We start from the raw sequence: 12,128 nt of genomic DNA on the forward strand, positions 1-12,128 counted from the left end.
TTCTTGCCAAGATATAAATGAAACAGCTTAGAAATAGTAGATGGCTTGATCTGAAAAGAGAACTAGACAAGAAAGGACAGAAAACACAATTTACAAATGTACAAATTTCAAGAGAATCATTTTTTGGTGCCATTTCCAAGTCAAAAGAATAAGAATTGGAGTTTCCCTGTAGCTCAGCAGGTTAAGTATCTGGTGTTGTCACTACAACAGCTTGAGAGGCTGCTGTGGCACAGGTTCATTCCATTGCCTGGGAACTTCCAAATATCACAGATGCAGGCAAAAAAAAAAAAAAAACACTGCTAAAAATCACTACGGCAATCGGTACGTTGACAATTCAATCACAGGGAAAGAGCAGCACACTTAACTACCCTCAATCTGTCACTGACCCTTTCAGTTATACAAGGATTATGCATTATTCTGGAAGAGGGGGAATTGTGGAGAAAACCAAAAATAAAGAAGTTATTTACTCTTTTCTTTGGCCACCCCACAGAATATGAAGTTCCCAGGCCAGGAATCAGACTGAAGCCACAGTTAAAGCCTACACCACAGCTATGGCAATGCCAGATCCTTAACTCACTGTGCCAGGCCAAGGAGCGAACCTACCATTCCAGTGCTGCAGAGACACCACAAATCCCGCTGCACTACACCAGGAACTCCTTTACTCTTATTTGATGACATTAATGAACCTGATAGATTTTAAAGGTCTGATAACAGTATCCTAATTAGGTTAAAAGAAAATGTCCTTGTCTTTCAGAAACACATATTGAAATATTTATGGGTGAAATGATACAATGTCTGAGATTGGTTTCAAAATAATATGAAGTAATGGAGTGTGGTCATGTAGATGAAATAAGATAGGCCAAGAGATGGGTGTACAGGTATAATTACATATACATTAAATTTTTTCATAAAACATTTCATGAAAAATGCAAACTTTCCAAAAATTCTGTTAACCATAGGTCTTACTATACATCAGCTTATTTCATTTCCTAATGAATACAGCTCAACAAGAATTACACTGGATAATTCTAATTATTATATCCATTATTAAAACATACAAACCGGGAGTTCCCATCGTGGCTCAGTAGAAATAAATCTGACTAGCACCCATGAGGGCGAAGGTTTGACCCGTGGCCTCATTCAGTGCGTTAAGAATCCGGAGTTGGTGTGGCTGTGACATAGGCCTCAGGTGTAGCTTCAATTTGACTCCTAGCCTGGGAACCTCCATACGCCATGGGTGCAGCCCTAGAAAACAAACAAACAAAAAACCCCCAGAGGAGTTCCCGTCGTGGCACAGTGGTTAACGAATCCGACTAGGAACCATGAGGTTACGGGTTCGGTCCCTGCCCTTGCTCAGTGGGTTAAGGATCTGGTGTTGCTGTGAGCTGTGGTATAGGTCGCAGACGCGGCTCGATCCCGAGTTGCTGTAGCTCTGGCATAGGCCGGTGGCTACAGCTCCAATTAGACCCCTAGCCTGGGAACCTCCATATGCCACGGGAAGTGGCCCTAGAAAAGGCAAAAAGACAAAAAAAAAAAAAAACCCCAAAGAATCTGTTGTTGCCATGAGTTGTGGTGTAGGTTGTAGACGCAGCTCAGATCCTGCGTTGCTGTGGCTCTGGCGTAGGCCGGTGGCTACAGCTCCAATTAGACCCCTATCCTGGGAATCTCCACATGCCACAGGAGCGGCCCCAGAAAAGGCAAAAAGACAAAAAAAAAAAAAAAGATACAACCCCCCCCATTACAATAACATAATTTCTCTAATATTTCAAATAGATTTACTATAATTCTAAATTTAAAAAAAAAGAATTTTTAGCCACACCTGTAGCATACAGAAGTTCCCAGGCCAGGGATAGAACCAGCATCACAGCGGTAACACAAGCCAGAGCAGTAACAATGCCAGATCCTTAACCCACTGTGCCACAAGGGAACTCCCAGATTTACTACAATTCTAAAAACACAAACATACGCATATATTTTCAGCTCATGATACATATGTTCAAACTTAATAAGACAGTACTAGACATTTGGAATTAAAGTGACCAGACTTTGAGTTTGCATTGTGGCACACCAGAAATGAATCCGACTAGGAACCATGAGGTTGCAGGTTTGATCCCTTGCCTTGCTCAGTGGGTTAAGGATCCGGCACTGCCGTGAGCTGTGGTGTAGGTTGCAAATGCAGCTCGGATCTGATGTTGCTGTGGCTGTGGCGTAGGCTGGCAGATGTAGCTTCTACTCGACCCCTAGCCTGGGAACCTCCATAGGCCTTGCGTGCAGCCCTATAAAGCAAAAAAAAACAAAACAAAAAAAGGGACCAGACTTAGCTCCGTAACTTCAAGATTTAAGTCAAGCTGTCAAGACACTGGGACTTCTGTAAATTTACATTCAACCCCAGAACTGCAGTTAATACTAGATAGAGGAGTTCCCGTCATGGCTCAGTAGTTAACAAATCTGACTAGCATCCTTGAGGACACAGGTTTGATCCCTGGCCTAGCTCAGTGGGTTAAGGATTCGGCGTTGCAGTGAGCTGTGGTATAGGTCACAGACGTGGCTTGGATCCTGCGTTGCTATGGCGGAGGCCAGCAGCTATAGCTCCAATTTGACCCCTCATCTGGGAACCTCCATGTGCCACAAGTGTGGTCCTAAAAATCCAAAAAAAAAAAAAATGCTAGATGTACACAGACAACTTCTCAAGAACTAAAAATTAAAACTGAAAATCCCACTGGTTGTACAAATCCAACTTTCTGCAGATACAATGTGGACCTATGCAAAGCCCAGAACACACTGGCTTCACTATATCCAAAAGTACTAGGAGACAGATTTTAGAGGCATTGTCATCTACCTAACCAGTGTCCATTTTACCCTTCTTGTTTTACAAAGGGAAGCCTAAATTTGCCAGCCCCCCAAAAACAAAACAAACTGCAGTAAAAACAAACAACAGCAGCACGTGATGCATTTCTGGCCATCGAGATAAAACGTGACATACTTTTTGGAATACTTTTTCCCTTTGCTCCATTCCTTTCTTCTTCATGGAACAAGCCACAAAAATCTTTGTGCCTAAAAGGACACAAGCATCAGAGTGAAGACATCTGCTAAGGGCAGAGGGAGAAATGAGTATGAAGGCACAGTGGAGCTGTCTTATAATCCCTGAACTTCCTGTTTCACAAGAAAAATAAACTGAATATTTGTTTAATATACTATAGTTCAGATTTTCTGGTAGTCCAAAAGCAATCCAAATTGACAGAGGAGATGCTTTAAATAGGTAGCATTTGGATTATGTTAAAAAAACAAAAACAAAAAATAGTTCCTAGCTCTCTTACGGCTCAGTGGGTTAAAGATCCAGCATTGTCCCTGCACCAGCTTGGGCTGCCGCTGTTGCACGGCTTTGATCCCTGGCCTGGGAATTTCCATATTCCATGGGTGAGGCTAATAATAAACAAATATAAATAAATAAACAGTTCTTAGAAGACCACCTCAGTTTGCATCAAAAGAAGAATAGCTAAATAAACTGTGGTACAGTTACACAATGGAATGCAATATAGCGTGAGATTTAACACATAACAACTACACACAATATGGACAAATCTCAAAACAATGTTAAGCAAAAGAAGCTCTACAGAGAGGTACATTCTGCATGATTCCACTACATAATTTTATACTGTATAAAAACAGGCAAAACTAAAATGTGTTAGCATCAGGACAGTGGGTTTTGTTTGCTTGTTTTTGCTTTTTAGTAAAGGCTGCATCCATGGCATATGGAAGCTCCCAGGCTAGGAGCAGAATCGGAGCTACAGCGCATGCCACAGCCACAGCAATGCAGGATCTGCGCTGTGTCTGTGACCTACACCACAGCTCAAGGCACCAATCCTTGACCCACTGAGCAAGGCCAGGGATCAAACCCGCATCCTCATGGATACTAGTCAGATTCGTTTCCATTGTGCCACAACAGGAACTCCAGGACAGTGGTTCTTAATCTGGGTGCTGGCTGCATGGATGTGACTAGTTTGTGAAAATACAGCAAACTATACACGTATACTTTTTCATACATACATTAATCTTCAATAAAACCGTTAAAAATAACTGGCCCTAGATGTTGAGAACAGTGAGTCCAGCAAACAGGACTCCACCCTTCCTTCCTTCGGGTCTTCTCCTTCTGAGTAATAGTCTTGATTACTCAGTTAAGGCAATCAAATGCAAAAAGAATGATCAACATGTAAAATGATAACATATACAACATAAATAAGCTTAAGTCATGCTGCAGGAATTCCAAATTTTAAACTGTAAAACTAAGGTGCTCAATAACAGGATCTGTGTGAATTTACTCACATGACCTTTTAATAGAATATCAGAGAATTATCTACCAAAAAAACCACACTCAATAAATTCCAAAACAGGATACCAAACATGACTTAGAGAAAATTACCCATAACAATCCCAGTGTCCTGGACGAAGCAAATGATTCAACACTGAACATGAAGTTACTAGGTCTATTGCTAACAGAAGTAAAGATCAAGAAGATACAACAACGCATTATAAAAGGAAAACTACTGTATGACAACCAACCCCTTCCCAATAAGAAGACATCATGGGAATTTAAAGAGGAGGAAGTAAATACCTGATTTCACATTTCTGAGGCAACCTTCCAATTCTAGGGCCTAGAATGGTGCCTAAAACATACTGACATTCAATAAATACTTGTTAAATGAATGAATCTAACCATTCATTTCTTCAAAAACTTTTTTTTTTTTTGGCTTTTTGCTATTTCTTGGGCCGCTCCTGCGGCATATGGAGGTTCCCAGGCTAGGGGTCGAATCGGAGCTGTAGCCACCGGCCTACACCAGAGCCACAGCAACGCGGGATCCGAGCCGCGTCTGCAACCTACACCACAGCTCACGGCAACGCCGGATTGTTAACCCACTGAGCAAGGGCAGGGACCGAACCTGCAACCTCATGGTTCCTAGTCGGATTCGTTAACCACTGCACCACGACGGGAACTCCTCTTCAAAAACTTTTACTGCGTATTCAGTCACTGTGCTGGGCACTTCAGGAAAAAAAGGGTGAATAAAGCCTGATTCCAGATCCTGGAAAGTAGTCTAATAGAAAAAGGCATTTATTTTTTATTTTCTGCTTGGGGGGGGGCCACACCACAGTATATGGAGGTTCCCAGGCTAGGGGTCGAATTGGAGCTACAACTGCCAGCCTACACCACAGCCACAGCAATGCAGGATCCAAGCCGCATCTTCGACCTACACCACAGATCTCTAACCCACTGAGCAAGGCCAGGGATCAAACCCACAACCTCATGGTTCTTAGTCATATTCTCTGATAAAGGCTTTTTTCTTTCTTCTTTTTTTTTTTTTTATCTTTTTGCCTTTTCTAGGGCCGCTCCTGCAGCATATGGAGATTCCCAGGCTAGGGGTCTAATTGGAGCTGTAGCCACTGGCCTACACCAGAGCCACAGCAACGCAGGATCCAAGCCATGTCTGAGACCTACACCACAGCTTGCGGCAACGCCAGATCGTTAACCCACTGAGCAAGGCCAGGGACTGAACCTCATGGTTCCTAGTTAGATTCGTTAACCATTGAGCCATGATGGGAACTCCTGATAAAGGGATTTAAATAAATAATTGCAACACTATATATAAACACTACAACAGAAACATTCTAACTGGTGGGGGGGGGGACTAATGAGTGTCAAGAGATATTTGACAACTGCTTTAAAGTTCTCAGATCTGATCTACTCCACTAAACCTCATGATTACTCTAACCATAACAACCATACTCAGTTTTTAAAACACTATTAAATAATGTTCAGGTAACATTTTATTTGAAATGCTGTATCATAATCTACATGTCTGCAACATCTACTAGCAGTACCTCATACATATACCTACCAGAGAGGTCAGAATACATCATTCCAGGGAGTTCCCGTTGTGGCGCAATGGTTAACGAATCCAACTAGGAACCATGAGGTTGTGGCTTCAATCCCTGCCCTTGCTCAGTGGGTTAAAGATCCGCCGGAGCTGTGGTATAGGTTGCAGACGCGGCTCGGATCTGGTGTTGCTGTGGCTCTGGTGTAGGCCACCGGCTACAGCTCCGATTAGACCCCTAGCCTGGGAACCTCCATGTGCCAAGGGAGTGGCCCAAGAAATGGCAAAAAAAAGACAAAAAAAATACATCATTCCTCTCCTAGGGCATGGAATGCTTAGTATGTGTATCACTAACTACATGCTCAAGTCCAGTTTAACATACTTATTCTATATATGAACAGTATACATTATTATGAATTTTAACATACACCCAGTTTATCATTTTCTCCTCCTATCTCAAGCTAACAGGAAGTTCAGTAACATCAACAAGGAGATATAAAGTATGCTGCAGGGGGAGCTCTCTTGTGGTGCAGTGGGTTAAGGATCTGGCAATGTCATAGCTGTGGCGTGGGTTCAATCACCGTCTTGGGCACTTTCAAAAAAAAAGAATGCTACACCTGGGAATGATGCTATCCCAACAAATGAAATACAATTAATGCAGTATATTAAAGATAATTACAGAAGTGTTCTTGTGGAGCAGCAGGTTAAGGATTCGGTGTTGTCACTGCAGCAGCCCAGGTCACTGCTGTGGCACGGTTCAATCCATGGCCCAGGAACTTTCTCATGCCTTGGGTATGGCCAAAAAAAGGGGGGAGGAGTAGACATGCTTTTCCCTTGGTAGCTATAGCTAATAATTCTGTATTATATATTTGAAAGTAGCTGAGAGTAGATCTTAGAAATTCTCATCACAAGAAAAATACGTAATTACATGTGGACAAATGTTAACTAGACCTACTGTGGTGATCACTTCATGATATATTGAATATTGAATGTGAATAATGAATGTTAAATCATTATGTTGTACACTTGAAACTCATATGTTACATGTCAAATATATCTCAATAAAAATAAATAAATGCCTTTCCCTTGAATTTGGGCTGGACTTAGTGATCTGCCTAACCAACAGAATGCAGATGTAACTTCCAAGGTTAGTTGCTAGGAGGCTTGGGGTTTCCACCCAAGGTTCTCTGGAACACTCTCTCGGGAGCCCTGAGCTGCTGTAACTCTGAATATCCTGAGGTCCCCATGCTGAAGGGAATACATGACAAGACCACTTAGAGAACCCATCTATTACAGCCCACAATCATGTGAGTAATCCTGGCAGAGGCTCCACACGCCAAGGAGCAGTGATGAGTCCAACTCTTAGAGCCCTGCCCAAATTACAGATTTATGAGCAAAACAGAAGACTGTTGTTTTAAGCTACTAGTTTTGAGGGAGTTTGTTAGGTACCAACAGATAACTGGAATTACACAATGCTTCCAAATCCTTGACTGAAGTTAAAAGAAGATCATTCATTCAATCTCTCTCTCCCCATCCCCTTTCTCCCTCTCTGAGGTGTGAGTAAAGAGAGTTAACCTGCTACAACAGATTCAGTCAGCATTTGAAGCAAATCAGCCATCCAATTATTACAAATTAACAGACCTGAATTGAACAGTGGCAGTCCATGCTGCCTTTGATGATTTGGTATGGGAAGAAACACTATAAACATTAACACAGGGAAGAAGGTAGGAAAAATACCTGTAAAAATTACCTTATCAGTTTGATATTAAGCTTCTGGTTCTATATAAGTGCTCAGATTTACTCCAAGGTGAGATATAGCTAAAAGTGAGCACGCAATCAAATCTCTATTACTGCTCAAAGGCTAGTCCTTAACCTTTTTGAGGGATCATATACCCCTAATAAAAGCAACAGATTCTTTCTCCCTTAAAAAAATACACAGGCACAAATATAACTTCCACACGATTTCAATGGATTTTCAGCCCTTAGGGTTCATAATCCTCTGGTTTAGAACCTGTATTAGAGGATTATTCAATAACAGTCCACTGGATAATGCTGGCATTGTTAGAATTAAAGTATTTCACTCAAATTCCAAAAATAATCATTTTTCATTTATCAATGGAGAATCCAGCAATTCAAGTCTTGTGTGACTTTCATGTCCACCTATTTTAACTTGTAATTATTACTCAATTTCACTATTTTAGCACCACACATAAACTTCTGAGAGGTGTCTCAGAAAGTACATCATTCTAAAACAACTTGGTTTATGTTAAGATTGTCCTTTGGGGACAGTGGTTTAGACTCATGCTGCTGATACGAGTCTTACTCTCACTCATAAGCCTCGTCAGAGTAAGTGTTCAGCTTCATACATCTTTAAATCCTTAGCACTGCAACACTAAAATTGTACTGGGTCCTGATTATTAATAATGATGCTGGTCAATCAGCCTAGAGCAACGGTTCTCAAATTTTATGCACTCAAGACTCTTTTACACTCTTAAAAATTATTTAGAACCTCATAAAGCTTTTGTTAGGTTGGTTATACCTATTGAGATTTAAGTATTAGACACTGAAACTGAGAAATGTTTTAAATGCATGTTAATTCATTTTAATATATTAGCAAATATATTTTATTAAAAATATTTTTCAAAATCAAAAGTGAGAAAAGTGCCAATGTTCTGCATTTTTGCAAATCTCTTTAATGCCTGGCTTAATAGAAAGCAACTGGATTTCCATATCTACTTCTACAGTTCAATCTGCTGTGGTATTCCAGGTCATGCCCATCTTTAGAAAACTCCATTGGGCACTCATCAAAGAATGAGAGTGAAAAAGACAAACAATGTTCTAGTATTATCATGAAAATAGTTTTGGCCTCAAGGACCCCCTGAAAAGAATCTGAAGAACCTCTGGCTTAGAGCCACCTGTTAGTATCCTAGGTCTTTTATTTCTTCCTTTGTGTCACTTTTAAATGGCTGGAATTCAAACTGGAGCAATAAATTCTACAATTGACTTTATAATTCCTTCTGTACATTGCTCTTTCATCAGACTATAGTAAAATTTCAACATGATTCTTAGCTACTTCTGCACATCAAAATAAAAGGCTGATGAAACTAGGCATTTACACCTGTTCTTTCCTGTCTGGTAACCAAGTAAACAACTATCTAGGGAGATAGTTATAATGCCATTCCTATACCAATTTGAGAATTAATCTAGACTGTTAGTAAGAAAATCGACCCAAAACCAATCTAAATTATGGTTTAACTTTAAAAAATAATGTACGTTTTGCCCAACAGTACAAATCCACAAAAGTTTCACTTGCTATCACCAAGTGGTACAAAACTGAACTAGGTTAAAAGCCAAGGGAATAAGTGTGTTAAATTTAAAAGTTCAAGTAACTTATAGCTGTTGAATGAAAAACAATTTTCTAGGTAACTATCACTAAACAAGCAAGGTCCAAAATTACTTTAAAAAGTCAAAGTCATCTAAGCGACAAAACAAAGTCCAGACCAAAAACCCTATAATGTAAAAATCGGTCATAAACATGGTTACCTAGAAAAGGACGAGGAAGAAAAATTTACCACGGAAAATCGAACACTCCTGATTGAGTGCAAATTCCAAGTAAACTCCTGATATTAATGAGACAGAGCATTTTGCCGTAACAGGTACCTTTCTGCAAATGTTTGCAACTGCTCTACATACAAGACGTTTTCCTATCCTTTTCCTCAAAGGTATCAGTCATCTTCAGATTAACGCCCAGATGAAATGCTTTCTGTTGCTCTAGAAGTTCTGTTCTACTTTGTTTCTCGGTTATTCTGAGTGCTCTCTTGCAACTGGAGAGCTGCTGAACCAATCCCGAGTAAGAAATGGGAAAGTACAAGAAAAGAGGCGACAGCTCTGCACCCCCACACGGAAAAGACTCAGAGCAGAGCGGCGGCGGCCCGGCCCTAGCTGCAATCCCAAAGGAAAGCAGAGCTTTCTAGGTTCCCAGCAACACGAGAGACAGCGTCTCCCTCCCCCCGGCCCCCACGCCCCCACTCCGGGACTATCTAAAGACCAAGAACCAGAAAGTGGAGTCCACCCGCATTTCAGGGCAACAGAGCTTCCTGGGCAGGGATTCTCTCCCGTTACATAACTGGGGCCTAGGGCCCTGCTTCTGCAACCAGTCCTCTGGAGAGGCAAGACGACGGGTTCCGCAGGGACCCTCTCGGGGAAGTGGAAGCTGGGCTCTGCACCTGGTCGGCCCCGGAGAAAGAAGGGGGACGACTTAAGTGAGGCCGCGGCCAGAGGCGCTGGGGCACAGGGGGTGATGAGTGAGCCCAGTGAGGGACAGGGCGGCTCCCAGAGGCCCGCGGCAGGCCCCGGCGTCTCCAGCCCTAGTCCACTCCCCTCCCTTGCCAGCCAAGTCCCCACCGGCCACCCCCTCCCCCCATTTCGCGCTCCCCTCCCCCGCGCCTCCATCCCCCCCCCCGCCCCAGCCGAGCAGCAGACCGACCTACAGAGTAAGGCCTCCGCCACCGCCATCGGACTGCTCCCAGCCCAGTACCTGGTCAGACATGGTGACGGTGACTTCACCCGGGGTCTCCGCACAGCAGCGGCCTCGGGTAGGCAGAACCTCGCTCCGGGGTTTACAAATCCGTCTCTCTTCCCCACAGCACAACACCGCGGCTGGAGGGACTTCCGCTACGCCTCGCGTCACTTCCGCTACGCGCTGTGAGGAGGGATGGGGAAAAGAGGAAAGGCGAGGCGGGAAAACGGGTGGAGGGGCTTCCCGGAGGCGGGAGGGCTGAGGTCGGCTTTAGTGGTGGCCGCGCGAGTGAATTAACGAGGCCCCCTCAGCAGCCCCGAGACCAGGCCCTGTGCCTCGGTCCCGAGCCCATCCCCCGGGGAAAAGTTCCAGGTGCCTAAGTCTCAGCGTTCGGAACCGTACTGACAGCCCAGACTCCTCCCTCTCTCTCGGACACCTTGCGCGTTTCTGAAGGCTGAGCCAAGATACTTCTATTGTCTCTCCCTGGCCTTGTTTGACAACCTCCCAAAATCAATTGGACTTCTTACCCTAGAGCTGTCATTTTTGGTTAACCAACCCTGGCCAACACAGGACCGTCATTAAACGAAATAAAACACGATCCCATTGGACACGATTTTGATGGCTATAGATGAAAAAGATGCTGCTGAAAATTTCTAAACCGGTGGAGCTAATTTCAATACTTGAATTTGTTGCTTTGAGTTTAAAAATGGTCTGTCTATGAGGTCTTCAAAATATCGTGGCCCTACTGGCAAAAGCATAGAACATAAAGATATAGATGAATTGAATAGAATTGAGATTCCAGAACAAATCAATAAATCTTCACACATCAATTAATTTTCGACAAGAGTACCAGGATAATTCAATGGTAAAAGAAGTCTTTCAACAAATGTTAATGGGACAACTGGATATCCATATGCAAAAAAAAGAATTTGGATCACTATCTCCCAACATTTGAAAAATTAGCTTAAAATGGATCAAGTCCTAAATGTAAGAGCTAAAACTATAAACGCTTAGAAGAAAATGTAGGTATAAATCTTCTTGTCTTTGGATTAGGCAGTGGCTACTTAGATATGACACCAAAAGCACAGGCAGCCAAAGAAACATAAATAGACTTCATCAAAATTAAAACTTTCTTTTATGTTGAAAAAACAACTTAAGGAATAGGAAAAAATGTTTGCAAATAATATATCTGATAAAGGTCTAATATTAAAAATATGAAAAAGAACTATTATAAGTCAACTATAAAAAAGAAATAATCCAATTTTTAAATGGACCAAAGATCTGAATAGAAATTACTCCCAAGAAGATATACAAATGGATTTGAAAAATGCTCAGCATCATTAGCCATTTGGGAAATGCAAATTAAAGCCACAATAAGGTACCATTTCAGACCCATTAGGATGTTTATAATCGAAAAGAAAAATAGCAGGTGCTGAAAAAGATATGGAAAAATTGGAACCCTTGTATACTACATAGTGGCAACGTAAAATACTTTGGAAAACATTTCATTTGAAAAACATTCCAGCAGTTCCTCAGACTGGTAAATATACAGTTACAGTGACCCAGCTGTTCTACTCATAGATATATACCCAATGTGCCCGAGAGAATTGATGATATCTGTTCACACAAAAATATGTACACAAATGTTCACAGCAGCATTATTCACCATAGCAAAAAACTGAAGACAACACAACTGTCCATCAATATGGATGGACCAACAAAAGTGGATAAACAAAAGTGGT

General features: G+C 42.0%; 1 protein-coding gene across 1 annotated transcript in view; it reads right to left on the reverse strand.

The window, feature by feature from the left end:
* SUMO1 (small ubiquitin like modifier 1) overlaps positions 1-10,562 on the reverse strand; it is a 29,902-nt gene extending 19,340 nt beyond the window's left edge. The window contains exon 1 of the mRNA XM_047773258.1: positions 10,405-10,562. Within this exon, the coding sequence (XP_047629214.1) occupies positions 10,405-10,416 (12 nt within the window). The 5' untranslated portion in view covers positions 10,417-10,562. The remainder of the gene's footprint in view (positions 1-10,404) is intronic.
* Positions 10,563-12,128: the final 1,566 nt, after the last annotated feature.

This window comes from Phacochoerus africanus, chromosome 3 (assembly GCF_016906955.1).
Source record: "Phacochoerus africanus isolate WHEZ1 chromosome 3, ROS_Pafr_v1, whole genome shotgun sequence".
In the NCBI taxonomy this organism is placed as follows: Eukaryota; Metazoa; Chordata; class Mammalia; order Artiodactyla; family Suidae; genus Phacochoerus; species Phacochoerus africanus.